This window comes from Numida meleagris, chromosome 6, assembly GCF_002078875.1.
Source record: "Numida meleagris isolate 19003 breed g44 Domestic line chromosome 6, NumMel1.0, whole genome shotgun sequence".
In the NCBI taxonomy this organism is placed as follows: Eukaryota; Metazoa; Chordata; class Aves; order Galliformes; family Numididae; genus Numida; species Numida meleagris.
The window spans coordinates 27848943-27876044 of NC_034414.1; the positions used below are offsets into that span (position 1 = coordinate 27848943).

Sequence of the window (27102 nt, forward strand, 5' to 3'; positions counted from 1 at the left end):
TTGTAATATCTCATTAAGTTTTTTATGTTACAATTTAGAAATATTCACTTTGAACCGTATTTCCTCACTGTGTGGTTTAAACAAACTATTATTTTCCATGAATATAACTGGACAGAAAAGTATTGGATGCAACCGAGGCTGTTTTAAATAGGGACATTAACATCAGTCCTCCAGATTTCACCTCGATTATCTATTATCTGAACTCCAAAAATTACAGATGCAACTTCACAATGGAGGCAAGTTAACCCGACTGTGGGCTCAACAAGAGAGGTCTGCTGTCCCCCATCCCATCCTGCACCCTTACGTTGTGCTGGCTTTAATGACCGTGCGCGTGCACAGTCCTAACACGAGTCAGATCAACCTGAAAAGCTGACTGAAATCTCACTCTCTTTACGGGGTGGCTTAGCTTTCAGCTAGATAAATGAGCTGAAATGACTCTAGAGCCATGCAGTCACTGCTGCTGGAATCAGGAAAGCAGGTCAGGCATGTGACACGGGGCAGGGAAGTCCCTTTCAGCAGCAGTAATGTTGGATAAGCTCAGATTAATGGTGAAAACACTCTGTTTAGTAACAAAAGAATAGTGGAGAGAGTGCATCCTGAGATCCAGCCTGACTGGTAAGAGGGAAAGACATTAAGTCCCACTGCAGAACATTCAGGAAGTATTAGCTGTTACCTCATACATTAAAAAACAACAACAAAATCTCCCAAACAAAACCAAATGCTTCACTTGGAGTGCAGAATTAAAAAAAAAAATCATTTGGCAGATTAGAATTGTGTAATACCCTTTGCAAAACTCTGAAGAAACACTAAGCCCAAGGCTTTATATGGGAACACATTACGTACAGCTGTGAAAACGAGGATTTCCAGTCAGGGGGCTTTACACGACAAGAGTTTCTCACCTGCAGGTTTATCACTGACACCTGCAGCAAAACATGAAAAAAGCCACCTTTTTATATCACTCAACAGAACACCTTCACTCATTTTTCACTTGGTGTACCATCTGCATTAACCTTGCGTAAAGCCCAGGTAACGCCTGTGCTTGCGCAGAACCTGACCACATGGGATAAACGAAAGCACAGCCCCTCCTGGCGCCTGTTTGTATTTCTAGACTGCACCTGTTCCAGCCGACCACACTACGGCCACAGCAGCTCCTCACAGCACGAGATGGCGGCGCCCCGCCCGCAGCGCGCTCCCGCGGCCTCGTGCCGAGCGCAGGCGCGACCCCGCCCCAAAACCGCTGTCTCAGCGCCGCGCGGAGGGCCCGCGCTGCCATTGGCCAGCGGCGCAGCGGCCGGCCCCGCCCGCTAGCTGGCGGTGAGCGAAGGGGGCCCCGCCCACTCACGTCCGTCCACCTTCAGCCCTCCCTGCGTAGCGCTTCTTTCCCCAACCAACGAGATGCGGCGGGGCGGGCGGGGCTCGGAGCGCTTAACTGACAAGTGCGGCGAGGCCAATGGGAAGCTGCGGCTGATGGGGCGGGGGCCAATCGGGGGGGACGCCGGTGAGCGCGAGGCTCCTGCGCGAGGGGGGTGGGCGTGGCCAAGAGGGCGAGAGCCCTCAATCAGGTGAGAGGAGGCGTTGACGGGCGTGAGCGGCGGCCAATCGCGGCGAGGAGTCGGGCCGCCCCTCCCCTCCCGCCGCCGAAGCTGCCAGAGAGTCAGGTGGCTCCGGGATGCGCGGTCGCGGCGGCAGGTGGAGGCGGGCGGGGATGCGGCGGCGGCCCGGCGGCACGCGCTGCCTGCCCTCACCCCTTCCCGCGCTGGGCTGAGGCGGCTCCGGGCCGGGCCGCGGCGGCGGCACCTGCTGCCGGGCGGCGCCGGGCCGCATGAACAATAGGCGGCGGTACCGGCCCCGCCGCCCCCCGCAGTGCTCGGCTGCCGCGGGCGCCTCCCCCTATGGAGCAACCTCGCCATGGAGCCCCTCACAGCGCTCAGCCAGGAGGGCGCGGGCGGCGGGGAGCCGCCGGGCGGCGGGCCGCTCTGGACGGCCGTCTTCGAGTACGAGGCGTGCGGCGAGGACGAGCTGAGCCTGCGGCCGGGAGACGTGGTGCAGGTGCTGTCCCGGGACTCGCAGGTGTCCGGCGACGAGGGCTGGTGGACGGGGCAGATCGACCAGCGCGTCGGCATCTTCCCCAGCAACTACGTGAGCAGCGGCGTGCAGGGGGGCGGCCCGGAGCTGCGGGCCCGCTACCCGCCACCCCCCGCTATACAACGTAAGGAGGGCAGGCGGGAGGGCGGCGCGGGGCCGGGGGGAGACCGGGGCCGTGGTTGCGGGGAAGGGCCCGGGCGGTGCGGAGCGGCGCGGCGAGGCCCGGCCCGGACCGCCTCGCGGAGGCGGCACCGGGAGCGGAGCGCGAGGCGGCTCGGCCCTGCGCGGCGCGGGGCTGCACGGGGGCCTTTCCTGTCGGGAGCACAGCGCTCTTCTGTCTTCGGGTTTGCCAGCGCTAGGGCGCCGCGTTCGTGTTTATCACCGTTTGCCTTTGTTAAGTACTATGCTTCTGTGGGCTGATAAACCTTCAAACGACTGAAGCTTTATGGCTGGGCAGCGGTGCAGCCTCCAGTGGCTCCCCTTTAAGAATGCCCGTAAGGAGAGAGAGGTTGCTGCACGGGAAGTGGTTGCTTTCTGCAGTGGTCATTCATTGCTAATACTTGTTCGTTATCTTCCTTGCTCCTAACCAAAAGTATATTATCTTTTACTCCTATGTTAATTTGTGTTAGCAGGTTCCCATTTACATACTTACATACGCTGCTCTAAAACACCTCTGAATGAGTTTTATCAGAGTTTGGATATTTGGGCCTTCCTGAGAGTTGCACGATTAAGGTGTGATGCCGAAAGTATGGAAGGGTTGGCTTGTACCTAATTTCAGAGCAGTTTTGAAGTCTTTGAGCCATTTCATTTTTGCTTATTCTAGCGGCCATGTACAATTGCAGAAAGTGAAACAATGTGGAATTGCTGTTACTAGATCTTGTTTCTCTGCCAATATACCAATATTGACAATTCAGGCAAGAACAAAGTTGTTGTGTTTTTTTTTTTTTTTTTTTGGGGGGGGGGTAGAGAGAAATCTTCAGATTAGTAGCCTTTTTTAGAAAAAAAAAGGAGTAAAAAGATGCTTTGTCCTATCTGGGACGTATCTCCAAGGAATACAGCTGATAGCTTCTTTTTTCCTTATTCCAGATCTGCTTGAAAGCATTTAGGTGGAGAGCTCAGTAGTTCATAGAATTGCCCTTGGAAATGTGAAAAGTCTATGCTGGGCAGCAGTGGGTATTTCTTTCCTGCTGGAACAGTGTAGGGTTTTTTTTCCCCACATGCCAAGAAGGCTGCAAATGCTCGGTAGGTTTTGCCTTGAGATAGCTGGGAAGAACCATTTCTACAGAAATTCTTGAAGCCTCAGCTCTGCTCCTACTTTGGCCTGTTCAAGCACAGTCTTTTTAACTATGGATTCTCCTGCCCTATTACGCTTTCTGTGGCAAGGTAGTTCAGGAGCAGTTGTGGGGTTGCGCCACCTCCCTTTATCCTTGTCTTATCTTTCTGTTGCCTTAACAGGACAGCACTACCTCTTTTCTCAAGTAAGCAACCATATGTTCATGATGGAATAGAACTTATTCCCTTGCAGTAAGTTTTTAATATGCTAAAGGGCTCTGGTGGTGGTGTCGTGATTATTTTTGTTTCATTGTTTAAGAAACAATGAGATTTGGACAGTTGGTTGCTGTTGAACTGGATTTTGAAGTTTGATGTTACAAGTCTATCTGCCCTTTGCAAAGAGTGATGCTCCCTTTTAGAGTTGGCACTGCTAACTTGAGAGCTATTTGGAGTAACGATCCACTGTTAACTTGCTTATTAGAGTAGTACAGAGTAGTAATTTATAGCAGTAATGCAGGGTGTCATTCCAGAGATGTGCACCTCAGCACAGAAGCTATTTTTAGTTGCTTCCTGAAGTTTATCTTCACATATCATGAAGGCGTTGGAGTGCAAGGTCTTGAGACATTGCTTCCAAGGAGAGCTGTGGTAGTAACTGCGCTCTGTCTTTCAGCCATCCTGACAGTGCTCACCTGAGCCTTACCTTGGTACCCTGAAGGACAACTACCAAGCGTGTTCTCCCTGCATCCCTATTGAGGCTGGCAGCAATGGGTCCATTTGAAGCACCCTCATTTACACTGTGGGCTCTTATGCATGTCAGACTGAGCTAAGTAGCTTAATCGTATGGTATAATAAATACTGATTAAACAGCATTTACTTTGCAATTGTCAACTTCACCACTGGTTCATGGTATACAGGCTCTGTAATTCCTTATCAGTCCTAGACCAATGGTAGCACTTTTTAAATTCTACAGCAGTAAGACTGCACCTTAAACGTTCCGGATGGTTCTACAGTTTATTATAACATGTCTGATAAATTGAGTTTAGAAAAGGGGTTAGCATGTTCAGAAAGACAAAGAGAAATGAGTCTTTTGTGTGCTAGTGTAGCAGTACAACAGAGCAGTACAACTGTGAAATTAAATCAACAGAAAATACTTTTTTAAATATTAAGCTTGTCTAAAAGTGAGCTTTTTTCTGATTAAACTACTTTTGAGGATGAGAAGGACAGTCTACGTTAAAGAAATGTACGCACATTCAAGGCAAAGAACTCTTGGCAAAATTCTGTGCAGTGTTGTGTCCTAAATTTCACCTGGAAGCGTAAATTTCACTTGTGTGCCCCAGACTGCTTCAGGTGTGCATCCAGCAGGGGGTTACTGTTTCCGAAGGGGAGCAGCTGGCGGCACCCACGCTGTTCAGCTTCCGTGCGTGGCCTTTTCCCCCTGGCGCGGCAGCCGCGGGCCCAGGGGGAGCTGTCCCTTCAGCACCGCCGCTGTCCGGCCGCGGGCAGGCCGCGCCGCGCTGTCTGCGAGTCCTGCTGCTGGCTTACGTGTTTGTTCCTTCTCGGGCTCGTCATTGACTCTATTGTTCATGGAACAATAGAAAAAAGAAAACAGGCATGCTTATTATGCGCTATATGCACTATGCAGTAGTAAAAAAAATTGTTTTCCTTATTGCTGGCTCTGCATACTCAGTATGCCGTCTGATCCATCTGTTTGTCCCACTATCGTCAGTACTGTCAGAATTGGCAGACAGATCTCATGGAGAACAAGTCTGCAAAGCTTTAAAGTGTGGAAGGATACGTTTGATTTTTGAAGGACTAAAAGATTGTTAGTGGCAGTTGAATAAAAACTTTCAAATATGGGGTGAATTCGAGAGAAGATGTGTTTGATGTTAACTTTCAACTCTATAACATTAAGCACTGTAGTGACGTCAGTGAAGATTAGCATGTGGGTGTCTGTTGTTTTAGTTTTCAAAATATTGTGCTATCATTGAGAGCAAGAAATTAGGATTTATCCTTAACGGCATTTCAGCATGTTAAGGTGATGATATTTTTAAGTGTATCATTCACAGCTGTGATGTTGAAATCATCACCATAGAGTAACTACGTAAGTTTTTATAATATTGCAAGTTCTTTTTTTACTGTACTATTTCTTAAAGAAATATTATCAGAAGGGACTACTGCTTCCATTTGTATAATTTTGGGTAGAAAATTGGCCCATCTTATAAGGATAAGGGTGAGGTTGGGCAACGTGGACCTTAAGTTAATACACAGGCTGCATAGTTGCTAAGCATTTACATCATTTTTTTTTCCTCTTTTCCTAGTCTTGGAGATCGACTTCTCAGAACTTGTTCTGGAGGAAATCATTGGCATAGGTGGCTTCGGAAAAGTATATCGAGCTGTGTGGATAGGAGATGAGGTTGCTGTCAAGGCAGCTCGCTATGACCCTGATGAGGACATCAGCCAGACCATTGAGAATGTCCGCCAAGAAGCCAAGCTCTTTGCAATGTTAAAGCATCCCAACATCATTGCCCTTAGGGGCGTGTGTTTGAAGGAACCTAATCTTTGCTTGATCATGGAGTTTGCCCGTGGAGGATCGTTAAATAGAGTGTTGTCTGGTAAAAGGATACCTCCTGACATTTTAGTGAACTGGGCAGTACAAATTGCAAAAGGAATGAACTACCTGCACGAGGAAGCAATTGTTCCTATAATTCACCGTGACCTGAAATCCAGCAACAGTAAGTGCTATACACTGAACAGCGAGGGTGCTGGGATAAATTTTCAGAAAGAAATAGTGTATAGAAGAGAGGGGAATAATGCTAATTTAGGAATTCTTTCTTGTGAACCACTGTATCCTCTAATTTAATCCCAGAGGGGTTTAGTTGTCTACAGTATGGCGCTACAGACCACAGAAAACATGTAAATGCTTTCACTTCATGGAAGCAACTTAAGTGACTGGATAACTGTAATTGGAGTATGCTTCTGTAGTAGTTCTCGTATGTACAATGTCTTAGTTCTTCTGGCACTTCAGCAGACTCCGGTGTGTTCAAAAGAGCTTTTGAGATTAAACTGTGCACCTTCTTTCTACTTTTTTGAAGGATAAAGGTTCTGAAAAGATTAATGCTCTCAAGCTTTTATTTTCCTTGCTATATTTTGCTGTATGTATGAGATATAAGCCTAATTCCGTTATGGGAGATAATCTCTACCAAGTGGGAGCTTCTCCCAGTCCCTCACAGAGCTAGTGTTGACAGAAACGTTAATTCAGGTAAATGAAATGAACCAGTACACCAAAGTCTAGAGCTGATGTTTGTGGTGTTTTACATGGCATGCAGCTGACCCATTAAATTACATGGATTAGAGCATCTGTAATTATGATTCTGGATTCTAGTCCATGAAGGTAATAGTATTGTTGTCCTCAGTCTGAGGTAGGTTTTTTGGTAGTGTATCTTTTTTTTTTTTTTCACCCAGACTTTACCTTGAAGTCAAATGCACACACAGAACCATTATTTACGAATGTGAGAGAAAACTGCTGCTGTGGCTTGAAGATCATCTCCCTTCCTGTTGCCAGGATGCAGCTGTTTGGCTTTGGCCTTTCCCTGTGCTTATGTCTTGTCTAGATGGTGAAAGAAATCAGCTATCTGCATGTAAACTGCAGTGATTTAGTTAGATGTGTTAGTACTAATCCATTTTTATTTGTGGCTTGAATTAATAAGAAAGTGCTATGAAATGGGCGGCTGAGATGCAGGCACATGCCCTCCTTTGCTTTGAGGACAGTAACATCTAGCAGAGGGTTCTGACAAATGGGAATTTTAATGTCTTAAATATATTTGCTAGAGCTAGCATTAACCATTACAGTGCTATAATTTTCAAGTCGGTGCAGAATCTCCCTACACATTTTTGGCCTTAAATCTTTTTTTTTCCATTAGAACTATCTATGTAAATTCATCACCACAAATATTATTAACTTTTGTTGGTGAGTTTGAAAATAGGAACTATGAATTTTCAAATTAATTTCTATATTATTATGCCACTGAAGTTTCCTTTTTTGTTGAAAAATCAAGGCAATCTTAACATCTAAACTTTCTTTTTCCCTTACAAGTGGCAGTATGTGTTGATAAATGGAGAAAAAAGATTGAGTGGTTGGGTTGATTAAGGAAAGACTGGCTTCATCTGTGAAAAATAAATAATTAAGTTAAGAGTTAGGCCTTTTCTCCTTACCTAAGCAAACACTTACTGTCTTACTTCACTAGCAGGCTGTTAGGACTTGATTGCTTAGTATCTGAACATTTTTGAGGCTTAGAATGAAAGCTAATTCTAAAATAACATGCTGTTATGTCCTGGATTTTCACCGTTTCATTCAGACTGGAGACTGCTAGTTGTGAAAGGGAGATGTACCAAACAGAGTACCAGTGAAATGAGAGAGACACTGGAACACAGGATTGCCAACCAAACTCAGATCTGGGTGTTAGAAAGCATCTGTTCTGGCAGGAAAAAAAAAAAGTCTCTTGTCATAGTGATTCAGCAGTACTTAAGATTTACAGTGCAGCACAAGTTCAGTGAGAAGTGGAAGGTTTTGCTAAGTACAGTGCTGGAATTTTCCTCATTTGGGAAGAGACAATTAGAAGGGAATAATCAATGAGAATGCCTATCGAAGCATTCCAGGGTGTTCTATGTTTGGAGCAGAGAGGGGGAGAATTTCTAATTATTAGATTATTGCATTACAATGTATATATTGTTTGCATTTGGTGTGTTTTTCTGATTTACTTAACTTTTCCGTTGCTGTGGGTAATTGAGAATGAATTAAGTTATTAGCCTTATGGCTGAAGAATTACAAGCTTGTTGCCTTTTTTTTTTTTTGCACAAGTTTCCACCCACCAACTGGATAGGCAGTAATGCGTCTCTGCAGAAGGAACAGCCTCTGCTTGCCAGATCTTGGAAAGGGCTCTCGCAGGCAACTTCAGTCATGTACTGAACATCTACCACTGCTCTAGAGCTGCCGTGAGAGCATGAGCTGTATTGATCTACTGATTTGTACTGCCTAGGTTTAGTAATAGGTACTTGTATGATTCTTTTACATGTCATCTTCAAGAACCACCTGCTGGCTTGGACTTGTGCTGACTGTCTGAAGCTGCAGGAGTCATCAGTGTGAGAGTTAGGGATTTAGATGGGGGGAGTGGGAAGGAACAGTTGACTTATTTAAAGTCAGATTTCCGGCTAGAGTAGTAGAAAATGAGAGAACGCTTTACTTTCGGATGCATGCCTGTATTCAGGCAGGTACAGATTGTGCAAGGACAATACTTCATGCTGAACCTTCTAAAAATAATTGTGTTACATTTTGAACAGTGAAATAAGTCAGATGAACACTTTAATGCAAGTGAGGAATTACCCAATTACATATAAAGATTTGAAATTATCATTTTTAATCTGAAGTATTGCGGTTTTATCTGTGGACTCAACTAGTAGGTACCCCAAAAAAGTCTCAATTTTTTTTTCAGCGTTTTGAATGGCATAGTAAAAAATAGAAGGTTTTGACTGTTTTAGGAGGTAACTCCATTTTGTACGGAGACTGAATGTTGTGAGATTATTTGGAGATTCCGGGAGATGTAGTTCCTTGAGATTTTCCCAGTCAAAAACACTCTCCGTAGTGATTTTCTGTTTTCCTTTTAATCAAAAACGTAGACATCTTATTTTTGCTCTACAATTTTTCTTAATGTATTTGACATTTTTGTTATCTTAGATCTTTTTTTTTAAGTAATCCTAATGCATTTACAGTGTAGAAAGTATCCTGTAAATTTTAGAAGCAATGTTCATTTGAGTTAGGATTTTAATGTAAACTTTGGAGTTGAGGTTCTGAACTGGCTGTTCTCATTGCTGGATGCTATCAGGAAATGAGCATATAAAATCTTTATAGAACAGATTGCACACCTGTGACTTATTTTTAGAGATCTGAAATTCTTTTGCTGAATGTCAGTTCGCAGCAAGTCTGGGAGATGAGTGTTCCAGGGCAATTACTGGCTCACATGTTAGATATGTAACTACAGGATAGAAAGAGGATAACCCAGGAAACCTGTTCAGTTCTGCTGTGAGGGGATGAATCTTTTTTTTTTTCCTTGGCATTTGATTCCAGAGACTCAATTCTTTCTAAATAAGAAATTAATCTTTTTTTTTTAATCTGTTGACAGAATCATCTGACTTCTTTCTTCTTTTCATCTGGTGATATTGTTAGCCTTTGCCTCTTCCCCTGCATATCAGTGCTCCACTGAACATCTGCTACAGAATTGTTAGTAGGCCTCTCCCAGTGTGGAGGCTTCTAAATAATGGAAATATGGAGCTATAGGAGGAAAAAAAAAAAAAAAAGCAGTAGGGAATGCCTACTGAAGGAAACATCATTGTGTTTAGAACAGGTTTTGGCGTTTCCCTTTCTCATCTTTCTCATCTGATTGGAGTCTTGTTTCTGGCCACAGGAAAGTGTTCAGTATGTAATGCTTAAGATCAAAAAGGGCAGTCCTGCTGGTTTCAGTGAAGTGCTGTAAATAATCAAGCTGTTTCTATTTGTCTGCCAGCATTAGATATGCCAGCATTGTTAGAGGAATAATGCCCATTAACTAATGCTGTAGAGAACTAGCAACAGCGTTTTTGCTCTTTTTTTAGCTGTCTCAGCAAAATATGGTTGTTCTTTGCACAGCACTAAGATTTTGCTGAGGGTATTCATGCTACTTTGGCAAAATGCTTTATAAAAGCTGCTATTTGCGTTCCACAGAGTGGCACAGATTAGCAGGGAAGTGGCATGTCCAAGGTCAAAGAAAGAGGTAAGGACAGAGCTCAGAATGAAGCCCAGCAGTTCTGATTCAGTCGAGTTGGTCGTCCTTTCCTTCTTGTTCTTTGGAGGTGTTCACCTCATCACCTACTAGGAGGAGCAAGGTAAGTCTGTGGTATCCTGAGAATCAAATCTCTAGCTTTCTGAAAATCTCTTGAGTCTGCTATAGCTTTGATTATTAGTTTTATACAGTTGTTAAGCCTTTTTCTATTCATAAGAATGCTAATAGAGCTGAGTGATGGTCTCTAAACAGTTGTTCCTAGGAATTAAAACATTCATTGTTCTTTATTTTTTTTTAAACTACAGTCAGAATTTTAAAATCAAGGATGGTTTGCAACTAGTTCAAGTCCAATCCCAGGGCAACGTGACCTGAATATTACATGGCAATGCTGTTAATATGTGATTAGTTATCTCATTCCTTGTTGCAGTGCTGGGATCCCTATCCATTCGTAAATTACTTTCTTCCTGTTGGTCTTTTCTGAGAAGAAAAAATGCTTAATGTAAACCTCTTGCTCCATCTGATGGCATCACAGAGGAAAGTTTTATCAGGATCTGGTTAATGTATGTTGGCAGAGCAGTTTTCAAGTCTGCACTGCTATTACTGCTTCTTGCACTTCAATGTAATTTGCTGAGTAATTCTTCAGTGTTGTACTTTCTACCCAAATGGATTTCCTTTGTCAGTGCTATGAAATGAATGTGAGTAATGCTTTGTGTAAAGCATAGTGAAACTATTTTAAGGACATCTGAGTACTTTATGCTGGGTGAATTATCGATTTGGCCTCAGTTGATTGGTCCTTCTGTGAGAGGAAAGTGAGATAAAAGTAATCTTTTTGACAAAAGCTGTGAGATTAATATAGTTTAAAATAGTCCATACAGTAAAATCAAGCCTTTTATACTGCCTGAGTATACTCTTAGAGGTGATTAAAGGTGGCTTTTTAGGTTTGTAGCAGAAATGCTATGTCACAGCTTGAACATGTGATTGAGCACCTGGTGGGAAGGCAGGGCCAACCCAGGGGAGCTCAGTTGCATGCAGTGTGCCTGAGTGACTGGAAGGGCTGGAGCCAGGATCCATCCCTTCCCAGACCTCACTTGAAGGTTGGCAGGGGAGGTGAGAGTATCTTGCTGGAGATCTCTGCATACCTGAGGTCTTCTGAAGGTAAGCAGCTTCTTTCCTTTGTTTCTGTGCCCATGGCTGTTGCATTTGAGCAAATCCTCGCTTGCTGCAGCCTAGGACCTTGCTGCTCTGCTGTGCTTTCCCTCACGTTATGAGATTCTACACTTCTACAGTTATCAGATTTTGTGGACATGCTACATGTTGCTAATGGTGCTTTTAGCTCGTAGTTCTGATTTCTCTGGTTTTTTTTTTGTCTCCCCAAAGCATCAGTCTTTGTGCTGATGTTCTCATCACTTGTACTGTGGTTAACAGATTCCGAAGAACTGTATACCTTTCTGAATGCAATAGTATGGTGATGAAATTTATGGCAGTAATCTTACAACTTTTGTTGAATAGAATGCAATACATTAATTTCATGTGTTGTTATTTCAGATCATATAAGTTATACCTGAAGGCAATTCTAATTGAAGCAGTTGTGACATTGGGAATTCAAAGAAGTAGGGGGACAGTTTACTTCATATAAAAAAAAAAAATTATTTATTTTAGCATTCCTAAGTGAGTGCAACTACTTTTCTGAGAGATGTAACAGGTGCTTTCATGCTGCAGTCTTACTATTTTCAGTATATGTTAGTAGGTTTCTGTGAGGAGATGTTTTCGTTTTGGAAATGTTTTGCTTTAGTTGAATATTAATTGTTATCTTCACTGTGAAGCTGGGTCAAAAAAGGAAAGACTGTGAAATAATTCCGATATGCAGAAGAATACTTTGAGATACTTCTGACCCCACCAAGCAACAAAAACACAATTTTATACATGAAATCCCCTGTTTTTGTAGACAAGAATGGAAAGAGTTTCTCTTATTTTTTGGAAGTGACGCTGTTTTAAACTTTTAAAAACCTAGCTAATATTCTTTCCATTTTTCTCTGCTGCTGTGTGTAGTTTCATACAGGGTAGTTTGTCCTAAGAAAAAGATAACCAAGTGTTGTGATACTAAGTGCTTTCTCCAAATTGTGCATGTGGAACTGTAGAACAGATATGAGCAGGCTCAACCCCCATCACGCAGGAAGTGTACCTCAGCATCTGTGTTCTGATCTGCTGGCTTCGGTAGCTGACCATCTGTGACAGAGCTGTGATAAATCTGGTTTTCTGAAATTTCTTTTGAAGCAATAAGATGAGAATGGCTTTGTGGAATTTCTGGGAAGCTAGGATGACCTCCATCTGCATTATTTTTTGTGTTGCTCCCACATCAATCAACTTGATTTGTACTTTGAGAGACTTCTGTCAGCAGCTTCCTGTTTGCTTTTCTCATCAAACAATTATTAAAATAATTTTAACATATCCAGTGCAAACAACCTTACTCTTGAAGAATCAAAAGTTAAGCGTAATCTTGCTCTTTGAAATGTGAATCGTCACTGAGGATGATTTCCTTAATTTTGGTAATAGTCTATTTTAAAGTTGATGCATATTCCTTTATGACAAGACAGAAAAAGCCTTAAATTATTAGAAAGATCACAAGATACAGCATTTGATTTAGGTAGCTGCTTTTTGGTATATGTTTCTGATTCTAGGGTAGTTTCAGTTAGATTGGTGTGACTTTGATTTGCAGAAGGTTGCCAAAATTGTCTTGGATATTTCATAATTGCTTATTGATGGCCAGACTGCTAATGGCAAGCTAAATGCAGCCTCTGTCAGATCTAAAGGTTTTCCAGGTATGAAAAAGGGGTAACAAAAACATGCACTGAGAAACTATCATAATGTATAATGACTTATAATTACATCATTTGATTTCATTAGTGTTCCTTATATAAGGGAGAAGAATGCTTACTTGGATAACAGTAAATCCTTGGGTCCCAGCCTGCAAAATGGTCACTGTGGTGTCAATCGCAGCATGGTGCAGCTTATGTGTATATAGATTTGAAAATTTTTCTGAAATCCCATATCTGGGAATCCAATCTGCTTTGAACACTGTACTAAAGTTCTGGGTCATTTTGAGATACAAGGTAGGATCCCAGTTGTGCCACATATTCCTCTGCTTCCTCAAACAGATTTCTGGAATTTGCTTTGGTTGTTAAAAATTGTGAATGGATTAGCTGCTTGTGTTGCGGCTGGAAACCTTCAGTTAAATCTTGTGTGACTTCAGCCTAGCTGATTTACAGACTTGCTGCCTATGCGTGGCAAATGATAGTGTAGCTCCATTTACTAGTAACTGAGGGAAATATTTCTGCCATTAAGTTTTTGCTTATTGCAACACTTACTGTGCTTAAACTGGGGATTCCTGCAGTGTTTCAGGGGCACTGTAAAGAATTGCTGATAATGGAGAACAGTGAAAGTGCTGGAAGGCATTATGAGGAGAGGCTGAGGTCACTTGGGATGTCCAGTGTGGAGAAAGTGAGACTGAGAGGTGAACTCGTTGCTCTCTGCAACTTCCTGAGGAGGGGAAGTGGAGGGAGAGGTGCTAGTGTCTTCTGCCTGGTCACCACTGATAGGATATGCAGGAAGGGCACAAAGCTATGCTAGGAGAGGTTCAGACTGGACGGCAGGAACAACTTACTGTGTGGACTGTCAGACATTGGAACAGGTTTCCAAGAGAGGTGGTTGATGCCCCACACCTGTCAGTGTCCAAAAGGCATTTGGATAATGCCTTCAGTAAGAGGCTTTAACTTTTGGTTAGCACTCAAGTAGTCAGGCAGTTGGACTCAATAGTCTTTGAAGGTCCCTTCCAACTGAACTATGTTAAATAATTGCTGCAAAGATGTTGTGGGATGCGTGTGAACGATGGCCTCAACAGCCATAGAATCACAGGATGGCTTCTGTTGAAAAGGACCTTCAAGTTGATCTAGTTCCAACCCCTGCTGTGAGGAGGATCACCTCCTCCTAGATCAGGTTGCCCAAAGCCCTATCCAACCTGGCTTTGAACACCTCCAGGGATGAGACATTAGGCTTTCCTGTTGTTTCTCCTGTTCGGGTATATGCCTAGGAAAAGATGTTGCCCTTGATTTTTTTACGTTGTGAAATGATATATTGATTTGATTTTTTTGTTTGTTTGTTAGTAATCGTTCACATAGTGTGTGACTGATGTAACTATGGTCATCTGGCAACTGAGAGACATGCCTAATGTTTCATCGTGTTGCTTTGTAGCTCACTCTGGTTAAAGAGTATAATTTAGAAGTAAAAAAAAAATCTAACGCCTCAAAAAGTGCACAGCTTTCTGATGGTCTTCGGGAGCTCTTCTGAAGGTATGAGCTGTTGTCTTATGTGGACTTGTGCAACAGTGCAGGAGTGCCCTCTTTCTCACAGCTGGCAATTTCTTTTACTCAGCTTAATGTAAAGCTGCAGTATTTAAGGAAGTCTGGATTTTACTGTAGTCAGCTCTAGTTTTGTGTTGATTGGGCATCTCTGAACCAGTTTACATTTGTTTGGATTAGCGGAAATATGCTTCTCTTAATGCTTGTACTAAAGTCTGATTTAAAAAAAAAAAACAAAAACTTTAGTTGTGTGTTTTTGCTGCTGCCTATGGAGTTTTTTGGGCTCCCTTACCTTCTAGGTTGTGGAGTATCTATCTGTTCCGGGAATTAATGATACTTGGTATTTATTGATTGCTTCATAGAGATGTCTTAATTGAAGCCAAAGCAAAACAGCTCTGTGCTCCTTTCCCATCATTAGTTTCATGTTTCTGTTTGTCTGGAAATGACTCCTATTGAACCAACATTATTATTAAACTTCTTTTCGGAAGGTCTCTTGAGCAACAATTAATGTGAATGTCATTCATGGGATTGTGCTTTTCTTGTTTTGTATTGTGTTGTTGTTGTTTCTGTTGGTTATTTTTCTTTTTTTTTTTTTACTGTTGCCTGATACTGTTCTTATACTTGATTTGTTGCAAGCTTTTAAATTGATACAATTTGGCAAAGTACTGTATTGGGTACAGATGTTATATTTTTCTTTGGAGCATTTAACTGATAATGAAGAGTAAAATAATCCAAGCCTGAACAAGAAGGTTGTTCCGATGTAAGCAGTGTGGTAGGATTTAATCTGAAACCAGAGTCAAACAGCACCATTTTTCCAGTAAAGTCACTTGAGTGTTCTCTGGGAGTATTCAAAGTGTTTTTTACTGGATCACTAAGGCGATGAGACTTTTTCAGCTTGGCTAGGAGAAAGGATGGGTTCTAAATATACTATGGCTCTGGAGGCCTTTCCTATCCCCTCCCCCTTATGCTTTAGCTCTTTACAGTTACTATACTGCACGGCTTAAAATCGGAGAACTGCTGTGCTGTCACATCCATCACCTCTTCTAGGTTGATAGAAGAAGACAGTTGGCCAGCTTTATGGCTTTACTGAACTCTCACATAGCCAATAATTAAAATGCTTTTCCTTCCAAAGTGTGTGCATATATATTTTAATGTGATGTTACATAACGGTTAATAATAGAAAATATTTCCTTATTAGTTAGAGGCAATAATTATGTTATTTGATTTGCCTTCTAAGATGTAGAATTTTGAGCAGGACTTGAATTCTGTGGTGTACAGGATCTTACGCAGCAACACTTAACCTTCTGCACTGCAAACAGACAATAAAGATGCACTCCTTCTGAAATGTATAACAGAGTACCCAACAGAAGGTAGGTGAAGGCTGCATGTGGAAAGCCCGGACTCGGTCCACGTGCAGATCTGTTAATCACTTTAAGTACTTTGAATGTGGGATCAGGAGCAGATTGCTCATTATCTGGATACTTGTGAAGCAAAGCTGTGCAGGCTGACAGTGGAGGGTACAGCTAAAATTACAATTTAAATTTTGGCAAGCCACTACAATAGAAGATTTTATTTTGGAGCGAGTGTTTGAAATCCTTTCCCAAAAGCTTAGTTCTGTACTCAAGACAAGATGCCTTTGTACTGCCAATAGGATTTAATAATTAAAAAAAATAATACCCAGCAATCTTAGTTCCTTGTCCCTCTTCCAATGACACCGCTTTTTTGTCCTGTTAGTCGAACTGCAGATTTATTAGCTGTCTTCTGACTCTTGAGACCATGCATCTCAGAGGATGCAGCAACGTGAAGAAATTTACTGAGGTTGTCCTTTCCTCTAGTTACCTGACATGCACTTCCCTCCCCCCACGCCATCTGAGCTGGAATTTATCTTGGGAAGTTTTGCTTATTTATGGGAGGGGAGAGTGGGACTGGAACAATCATAGGAAGTTCAACGAAGCCATCCTCTTCGATGCAAAAGCATTTTCATTTGATCTATAGGTAATTTTCTTGTTCAGATAAGGATTGTTCTAGTACTATGGCTCTGTACTGAATGCTTGCTATTACTGTAGTACTTTCTAAATAAGAGCCTTGAAGAATTGACAGAATGTCTTGCATTTCTTCGGAGTGTAGTGGAGTTTTCTAACTTTTGTCAGATAAAAGTGAAAATAATACAAGAGATGAAAGATACTTGTCATTTTTTTTTCTAAGTTGGTCTCCAGAATAAAAATAATACTGCATTGAAATGAACTTCAGAGCCTTACAGTAGCTGAAAATGTTTGGACTGAAAATAGATCTGTAAGACAGTCAAGTGGACTTGGACAAAGTGAAGATTCTACCTAGACTGTAGGGAGATGAGCACAAAAATATTTTAAATTGAAATTGGCTGCCCTAATGGTGAAATTCCAGCATGTGTGTCAGAGAGGAAAATCAAATTTAAGTGTAGCATATAACCTTTGTGTTTGTGGAGCCTCTGCTCAGAGGGGATTTTTTCAGAAAGTGCCTTCAGAGCTGTTCTAGCTTGGATAACTGTATTCTGTAGTCTGGAAAACAAGTCATTTGAAAACCCACAAGGTCGAGTGAAGAGCTTTCGTTCAAGACAAGGTTTCATGTAGTGTATTGGCATGTTCTGCCATGGATTAGGTGAGAGAGTCTGGATTGGATCCTTTAATATTAATCAGACTTCTCCCCCCTGGTTTACCTTCAGCCAGACTTTAACTGACTTCTGAAACTTGTGTAAAGTTTTTTTTTTTTTTTTTGGGGGGGGGTGTAATTTTGGAATTTCCTTTGGAAAAGAAATCAGAATATCCTGTTTCCTTCAATTCTTACACTTGAGGACACTTCTGCTGTATTGCTGACAGAGAGAAGTTTTATGGCAGTGCTTCCTTATAGGGACGTGGATTGCTCTTAAATCCTTCAGTGGAAAAGTCTTGTGACTTTCAAACTGAAACTTTGGTTATGTTGTGCATTTAAGAGCTCAGAATGAAACAGTACCGTTTTCCTTAAGGATTTTACTCTGTTCATTTCTTTCTGAAAAACTTTCACCTGGCATTTGATATTTCTTGTAGTTCGTGAATTATCTAAATAGAGGAAATGAATGGCTTGAGGCTGATCTGCTATCTGATAAAACTTCTGTTTTTTTTTTTTGCATTTTGTTAAGTGAAGCCACAGTGATCTATTCTGTTTGCATGATAGAGCAAGAAATAAAATGTGTCCAATATCCCCACTAACAATGAGTGCTCAACTGCAGCAGGAGTCTTTCACGTTCCAGCTATTACAGGGTAAGCATTAGTTCCCCTTTGTAGCTGCTTGCTGACCTTTACTGCTGTCAAAAACAGTGATCATAGAGTAACAGTGAGTCAGATGTGCATAGATGAACAAAGGCCTGTTGGGGGGAAGAATTCTGTTACTAGGCTGTTGTGTCTGTATAGGTGGTTGAGTTTCTCTGAAATGGTGGAAACATCTAACTGCAGCAAAAATTCATGGTACTATTTCGAGAATGACTCTGTGTAAGTAGCTCTATTTTTTTTTCTATTTAAGTTCATCTGTCATTTATTTCAGCCTTGGAGTTCTTAAGTAGTGGTCTTCTCACTTTACAACCTAACAAAATAGGAATAGATATAGTGAAGCAGTGAGAATAAAGGAGAAACGTAGCATGAGCCCAGATAAGGGCGTGGGAGACTAGGGAATAAACTTCATTAAGTCTTTGCAAATAGTTGGATGGCTACTAGTGATTTAACTATTACAGTTAAATAGTTCTGCATCAAGTAAAATAACAGAGATGATATTCTGATCTTATTTATAACCTTTCCTCATTGGTGTCACCCACCCACTGCTATTGCTGCCATCTAGCTCTTAGATTGTGTAACCAGATGATAGTGCTTCCAAGACAGTACAGCACAAAGTTCAAGCATGTCAGCGGTACTGTTAATTGCAGGCATCTCTTCAACAGCTATGAGGACTTAACGAAGATGACTTCAAAATATAACAGTGGGACGCACAGCTTAGTGTTGTTTTGTCACTAGTTAGTTCTGCTGTTTCATGATCTGCCTGAGCTGTAGAATTTAAGAGTGACAAGTATGCTGGCACTAAAATTTTGTGTTGTCTTTGTTGGAGAAAAGTTATATACGGAGGTTAAATACGAAGCCATCAATCATCCATTAAATCAGTGATAATCCCAGTGTATCATAGACAACAAACCAGCTTTCCTCCCTACCCCCAGAGTAGAGATCCTGGTTTTCTAGCCTGCTTCCTTCTTTATTTCTTCCTGTATGTTTTTAATTCTCATTGTACTCAGTCCCTTGTTTCTTTTTTTTTTTTTTTAACCTCCCTTCACTTAATGATTGTCAACCCATCAGACTTGATGTTCCTTGGCTGGTAGATTTCTATTCTCATTTGCCAGACTGAGTAGCATCAGGTACAGGCAAATAATTTGGAGTGAATTGTAAGCTGGACCATGAAAGAAACTATTTGTTGATTTCTCTCCTGTTTCTTAATAATATGCACTGGGGAAGGGAGCAGGAAGCTGCTGATAGAGCTGTGTCACAAAGTGTTGGGGTGACGGGGAGTTTGGTTAACCATGTGGCAGCACAAGGGAATCTTACTTTCCTTGTTGAGTCTTAATCAGTTTTCTCTCAAGTCAGGATTTTTACTCTATTTTCTTGGTGTGCAGGAGATGCTTTTTCTACTTCCATTTCTAAAAATGTGTTATTTTTTACTATAAGCGATGACTCTGCAATAGTTCTCCTGGAACACTGCTTTTGAAGTGATAATGAACTTGAGCATAATTGAAGGTGTGTTCTGTGCAGCACTACCAAAAATCAGAAAAAGAGATGATATAACCTTGTTTTGCTACACTGCCGCCGAATTTTGACCGTGGGATGAAATGAGGAGCCACTTCCTACCAGTTCTTTGATGTTACTAGCAAATGGATTGGTGCAAGTATTTATTTTTTCCCACCCGCTCCTTCCTGTACTTCAGCCTGCTGAAGAGTGAAAAAGCAACTTATTCTAGTGGTCCAAAAGTAAAAAAAGAAAAACAAAGTAACTCTCCCAAAAGAAACAAGTAGGGAAAAAAAAATGACTGTTACTGCCTTCCAGGGGAAGTTTGTGTTTGATAGGTGCCTTCTGCTGTTGTAATAAAAGAGAATTAGAACAGTAGCTGTTACTGTTGCCAAAGATAATTTTCTTAATTTCTCTTGTGGAAAACCTTGTGAAAATTTCCTTCTGTGAAAGTAACATGCCTCTTTTCATACATACTGGAGGCAGTATAGTGCAGGATGAAAAATAGGAGGTGTCTTACTGAGGTTTTGTAAAGTGAGCAGCTTAGAACCTAAATAAAGCTTTATAATATTTAAGCAATCAGCTTGAAAGATTCAGTGAAAATATTTTCCTGTTTATATAGAGAAGTGTTTGTGGAAGAGTTAGTGGGTGTGAGAGAGCTGAAGAAAACAAAAGGAAGGATAGAAATGTGTACTTCTGTGGCAGAAGGAAGGAGACTTGGACCAATTAGTGCTTCTGGGATAATTAGAGGGAACAAAAACATGTAATAGTAAGGAACTGAGTTAAATAGAATTACGATTATAGCAACACTGCAGTTATTTGGGATGGAACGCTAACGTAAAGTTGAGAATATTCCCAGTTCAGTTTGGTTGGCAATTTTGTGCTTACTGTGACAGCGTAGAAGCAGAAGTGAATATTGATGTGTTAGATGTGGCTTATCTAGCCCTCTTTGGGAATTCTGACAATGCAGGCAGAATTCTTACATGTACGTTGATTAAATGATATCAAGTTGCGTACCCCTGCCTTTTCACTGCCTTTGTATCTCTATCTTATCTGTTTCTGGTAGATGCATGAGTAATGAAAACACAGCTGTTTAATATCTGAAAATGAGTTCCTTCTTGCAGAAAGGTTTTGTGCATTTCACAAAGATATCTACCATTGACTTTTCAAATGTTTCATTGATCGTTAATGCAGGTAGTGCGAAATGCAATGAACTATGAATCCCAGCTGCCAATGTGGTACCAAGGACGGTTTTATTTAAGACTAATTTAACAACAATACCATTCTGATTTAGATCAGCTGTCCTTCTAATAGAATAATATATTTCTGGAAACTTTTAATTAAAAGAATTTCAGAGCACTGACAATCTTGCAGCTATGAGTACAGTGACTTTTACCAGATGGCTGTCTAACATCTGATGTTCCAAGTCTTTCAATGCTGAAGATTCTTTAATTGAAATTGCTTATAGCAGCCCTTGAGAAGAGATTCACACGGTTTGAGTCTGGAACTTGACACAGATGTGCCTCTAGTCATAAGTGGCTTCTGTAGAGAGTAATTTGGGGTATGTATATTAGATTTAGGCTTCAAAGCCCTTTTTGGAGAGGCTGTCACTTCAGGTAATGATGGGAGCCTGGGAAGACTACTGTCTGAGATGATCTGAGTTTGTTCCATTCAAGCTAACTTTCACTGTAATCATCTGTGGGGATAGAAGGAATGGAGCGCGAAGGTGACAAAATCCCTCTTTTGAATGTGAAGCTATGGGAGGTGTGCATCTCTTTCATGTATGCAAGACAGAACTGTGTCTCTACAAAAATGTTCATCGTTTGCCTTCCGCCCTTTTCTGGTTTTATAGTTCATGGCAGAGTTGAAACCTGACTAGCATTTAATTTGTATGTTTTTAGTTTGTCTGTGTATCTTCAGAATCCATTTACACTTCTGTTTTGCCTGGTCAAAACCAACCACTGTTGTGTGAACTAGCGCGGTCTTCAGTAAGAAAACTTGCAGCTTTAAGCTTTGATGTTTTCAGTGCAGTGACTACTTCTCTATGGACACAAAATAGACCTAGACATGTATCATCCCAATCCTAAGCGTGCTAGTGAAAATTCCTGAGTTGCTAGTAAAACTTTAATATTCTAATGTGAAACTCCACCTTTAGAACTGTCCTTAAAGGTCTCATTAGACCAACAGCGGTCTTAACTCTGTCCTTTGAGCTGTTAATCCTACACTGTCTAGAGCTCCATGGAGCAGTCATGTCAAAAAGTACTGGAAACAGTAAAAGACAGATTTTCTCAGCTCTGGTAATACATAGTTCATTGGCTTGCTGTCACGTCAGACAGAATGACTAGGGACTGCACCAGAGTCCTGTCAAATGGTCTTTGTATTTATTCTGCTTTACACTTTTCTTCCTGTTAGTCTGTCTTATTGTCAACAATAAATGTTAACTCATTACCTAACTCACCTCTGTGTGATGCATACTTTTCTCAGTACTTCAGGCAGCTTTCTCACAAGAGGCTGATGTGAAGGTATCCTTGGCACTTCTTCGAAGGCACAGTAGGTATTCTTAAAGGGTATGTGAGAATCTCAATAGGCATTCTCATTTCTGAGAAAGAAGACTAATCTTCATTACCTAGATAAGAGGAGGCCCAGTATTTAGTTTGTACGTTGGCATCTCTTTAAGCTCAGCCCTAAAGTGTCTTCATTGTCTGTTGTCTTTCAGGACTAGCATTTTGCTGGCTCTAAAGAAGTTAAACGGTGGGACTGAATCATTAACAGTAATGATTCTTCAGAGTCCTTGTCATGAAGTTATTACTAAAATTCTAGTAGTGCAAATGACATACCTAAATGATGTGCATTTGTCTTCATGACTGCCTGATCAAGGGCAGATGTTGCTAGGAGTTATAAGGGCCTATTTGGATCCATTCCTTCCTTGTTCTCTCAGCTGGGACAGCTTGTGATATGGAAGGGCTGGCTTGCTGAGCAGGGTTCACATGAGCTGTATGAATTCCTCACTGGCAAGCGCTTATTTTCTGAAGGACAAATTCAAAGGAATTCAATTTCAGTTCCTGAAACATATGTAAATTTATGTAGTGCTTCTGGGTTATTATTTCCATCGTACACGTTCCATGAGATATCCCTCATGTAAAGTTAAACAACTTAGTTTAAGCCTCGGTGCTTTGCTTTGCACGTGCATTGGGCAACAAACACCGTGTTAGTGATTTGCTGCTAATCAACAGGTAGGTTAGCTGGGGTTTTTGGTATAGATGCTCTCTATCTGGATGTTTTTGTTGACTTATCAAAAATAACTGTATCTAGCAACAGTTCTGCCCTGAGTGGTCACATCTATTTGCAGATAGTAGGGTAGGTAAGTTAACTCTGCAACTGCTGCAAGTGTGGGGAGTATCTTATCTGTGCTGCATTCTGTGCTAGATTCTAATAAGTGCAGAATATATAGTACTTGCAGAAGAGGATTTGTACTAAAAGCTTTAAATGAGAGGCAGTAACTGGTTATGTATCAAGCTCACAAGAAAGAGGCCATATTGATCTGCAAGAATGAAATGTGTGTGTGGTGTCCTAGCAACCTGGCTTGTGTTCACCGTAAAGGAGATTAAGGGCGAAACTGAAAGGAATTGATATTTCACCTATTTACAAGATACTTCATTGAAAACTGAGTGAATGCAGGAGGGAGAGTTGAGGCTTCGGGCTTGAAAATCTGACAGGCTAGGGAGATTGCTGGCAGTCAGAACTGAGCCTGTTAGTACTGACTGGGATGAGGAGAACTGAAACAGATGCTAGAGAGAGCTATAATTCTTAAAATTAATTTATGCAATTTTAGGTTGCAGAGTTTGTTATTACGGGGAAATAAAAGGGGAACCAAGGATGTAACTAAGGAATTAAGGACTTGAAGTAAATGCAGCTCTTTTATTGTCCTTTTCTGTGGTCTTTTGTTATGGTAATTTATCTTACAGCCTATATCTGACAAAAGAACAAGTTGATGGATACAAAAGGTCTGTGTAAGTACTAATTATTTTCTTAGATCTACTACAGAGAAAGGTAATTAGATTTAAATAATCTCTTTCGAGGAAGGTATGTACAGCTGAACTGTGATATTTGGCCCTCTGTCCTGCTATTGAGCTGATTCACGCCGTATGATCTGCCTTGTGAAGGGCAGATTCACTTGTTGCTTTTGCTTCTGGATGGAAGCAAGAACATACCCAAAGCCCAAGGTTTTCTTTGTTGGTTTCAAAGTTTTTCTTTACAACTTCACTATATCTCTATTGTTGCTTTTAAATTTAAAATTAATGTATACTATTCTGCCAGTTATTTAAGCACAATCAGTACATGCTAAAAGAAAAAGTTAAAGCATGTATCTTAGGAAAGTTGTTCACTCCTGCAATCAATGAGAGACTTGCTGAGAATTTCTGTTAACAGTTCTTCAGCTGCTAGAAACAATAGTAGAAAAAGTTAGCTGGAACGGGAGGGCCAAACGAAGCTAGCTTCTGTACCTCTACGCCTTGTGGTTCTTTTGTTCCTCACTGAAGTTTGCAGGGGGAGAGGGTCTGTAACATGGGAGAGTTCATGAAGTTTTGGTCTGGGTGCGTTATCACTGTTCACCAATCTTTTAATGAGGAATTTTTTTTTAAAAAAAAAAAGCACACAAAGAGCTTGCGCTCTTAATGCATTTACTCAAGTGGTATATCCAGCCTGTGTGTGTATCTGGATTAAAAGAAAAAAAAGTCCTCTAAGCAGTTCAAGAAAATGATTCTATTACTGGCTTGCTGAGAGAGGATTAATTAGGAAACGTCTTCCCTTATCTGGATTTCTAGAAGTTACAGTGGTTCACTTCATCTTAGCAGAGAATTATTATACAGAAAAACACTAGGTACTGTATTAAATAGTTACATATACGTTCTCTGGGGTTCGATATTCCATTTAAATTTGAAGTTATTTGCTAGACAGATTTTCACTTTTCAGATGAAAAGATTAGCTTGAAATAATTTGTGACAAGGCGATATGTTTGAATAACCAAAACTCAGGGAGAATCTTAAATTTTGAGAGATCTCCAGGAAGACCTCTTTACAGAAATACTAGCCTTACTTTGCATACCTTTTATTCCCTTCCCTTCCCTTTTCTCCAGTACTGATACTCGAAAAGGTGGAAAATGGAGATCTGAGCAACAAGATATTGAAGATCACGGATTTCGGCTTGGCCAGGGAATGGCATAAAACTACCAAAATGAGTGCAGCTGGGACATATGCCTGGATGGCTCCTGAGGTCATCCGCTCCTCCATGTTCTCCAAAGGCAGCGATGTGTGGAGGTATTGATTTGGCATTAAGTGATTGGGTACTGAAGACCTGCTAGGAAACCTATTTTGTTTGAGAATGGGTGATAAAGCAAATATTAAAATTCTGGGCTTAAGAAAACTGTCCACTGGCTTTCCATTTACCGGAGTCTGAGACTACTTTGGTGTTAATTGTAAACACTTTTTCCCCGTAGGAATTTGTGGATCACCTCCTGCATGCTTCTAAATTTGTGTTCTTCCTTGCATTTACCTTCAGATCATCCTAGGATTCGTAGCCTCTGTGTAACTATTGGATGACATAAAGACACGAAGTACTTCAGCTTAGTTTTAAGTTGTTAATTTTTTAATGTTTTACCAAGAGTAAGTTCGTTTAGTTTTGTAGTAATCTGTCACAATAGATACGTACACAAGTGCCCTGTACTTCACAAAGTTCTCCCTGTGGTTTCTGCTTGAATGCAATGTTTTTCACTTTCATAATAAGCTTATGAATTATTTCTAACTTCCTAGTCTTTTTGCATAAAACAGTACATCTCTTCTGCAGGCCAATCTAAGTATGTGATCAATAACTAGTAATTTGTGTGTGTTGTCTTTTCCACTTAGGCACTGTGATTTTTGAGAATAGGAACTACTTTGGATAGGAGCTACTTTAGTAAGGATTAGCCCACAGACTTACAAAAGTAGAGTTTGATTGTGACTCTTAAGTGAATTAAATCCAGAATTCAGTAAATCCTAGGATAATGTTGTCCTAGGATAATGACTTTTCTGCATACTGTGAGACACAGACTTAGCACTAAACATCTGAAACAAAGAAGGTAGAATTTTGTTTTGTTTTCCTGTGTGGGGCAGAGGTATTGAAATGTCGAGGTGGCTAGGTCTTTAGAGCAGAAAGAATCTCTCACTGGTCATCAGTGCTCCTGCAAAAGTGTGAGTGTGCTATGAAATCTGTCAGGGTTAAGAAATGTTCCAGCTGGAAGAATTGTCTGGCTGTTACGGAAGATATTTGGTGTAGGGTTCTAATTTTCCTTATTTAGTTATGCAGAATAGATAATGTATTGCCTTATGCATAAATGTGAGCTTGTTCTGCACAGTAATGGTATGGATTGACTTCAGACTATCATTAAATGTACAAACCCCTGTTAGTAATCTCGGAGGAACAGTGAAATAACCAGACTTTTACTCTGAATTCTGGTAGAAATTAAAAACCTGACAGTACTGGTTTGTAATTTCATCCTCTGAAACAGTGTCAGGAATGGCCTTTAAGGGCAAGAGGGAGGAAGGGAGAAGGAAAGCTGAAAACAGTTCCTCTGTGACCCTAACTGTACTAGTCTAGGCATACTGAACAGATCAGAAGATGTTCTGCTCCAATATGGCCTCATTTAAAAAATAAAAAAGTAAGAATTGTAAGGGTCAGTTCAGGATTTTTGTGAGGGTAGCTTAAGAGCTTCTACATTTGTGCAAAAATCTCAGTTTGGTAATTGACCGACTTAGACTGTAAATCATGTACAAATATTTTTCAGCTTCTTAGAAGTAAATTTCTAAAATTTTCATCACTTTTCTTTATAGTTAGCAGCTTGTCCTTGAAAACAAGTTGAATTCCTCTCAATAATTTTCCTTAAACAGGGGGTTGTTACCATTAAAAGTGCTATGATATATTGTTTCTGAATAAGCCCTTCCTTTGAGGCGGCCAAAACCTTGAATCATAGTTAAATAAGCTGAAAAGAACATGGTATTTGCAGCATGTATGTAGATGCTTGCCAGTGCAATCACTACTATTGTGGAAATGACTAAGCACTTGATTTTTATTAAAGTAGCAATGCATGTGTGTAATAAATCCTCTCCCCACCCATGGGTGCAACTTGAAACTGTGAACAGGGTGAAGTTTTTTAATCCTGTTTTTAATCCTAGATTTGCTCTTCCTCTTGTCCATTTCAACCTCTTGGTTAATCACTGGCGTTGAGGGAGCCTTCTGCCTGATAAAACACCTTCTAGTTAGTCTGTGCACCATCAGCAAAACTGGAATGCTTCTGTCCCTAACATTTGCAGAACCTTTTATTTCAATACTTTTTTTTTAAGAAAAAAGCTTGTTAGAATAATGCTACTGGCTGAATTGTTGCCCAGCTTTTCAACAAGAATCTTGTTGTGCATGTGTTCTCTCTGCACAAATGCAGGTAGCTGCTGACAAAGGTGCTTGCCAGCACTGAGATTTCCTGAGTCAGTCTTTTATTCCATCATAAATAACACATTTGTACAATTCCTTTCAATAATTTATCAACCTTCTTTTAAAAAAAGAATCCCCACTCTACAGGTGGGCTGGCTAAGAACAGGACAAGGCAGAGGAATGCTTCCACATGTTGATGTCTATCACCACTATCACCGCAGTATTGGCTACTGTAAAGCTTGTTGATGATAATGGCACTTTGAAAATCTTGCTAGTGAAAATCTGTGTTGCTTTGAAAGTTGTTGTGCTGCACCCATAAATTTTAGGTGTGTAACAGAAGCCTAG

At 40.9% G+C, this 27102-nt stretch overlaps 1 protein-coding gene across 4 annotated transcripts in view; it reads left to right on the forward strand.

Moving 5' to 3' along the window:
* The window catches only part of MAP3K9 (mitogen-activated protein kinase kinase kinase 9), a 61265-nt gene continuing 35540 nt past the window's right edge, over positions 1378-27102 (forward strand). For 3 of the 4 annotated variants that reach the window (XR_002440180.1, XR_002440181.1, XM_021401332.1), the window contains exons 1-3: positions 1379-2209; positions 5676-6089; positions 24434-24614. Coding sequence is in view for 2 of the 4 variants with exons in the window: in XM_021401332.1 (XP_021257007.1) it covers positions 1909-2209; positions 5676-6089; positions 24434-24614 (896 nt within the window). In the remaining 2 variants the exon portion in view is untranslated. Of the gene's footprint in view, positions 2210-5675; positions 6090-24433; positions 24615-27102 lie in introns of all 4 variants that reach the window. The other variant, XM_021401334.1, reaches the window with a different exon arrangement.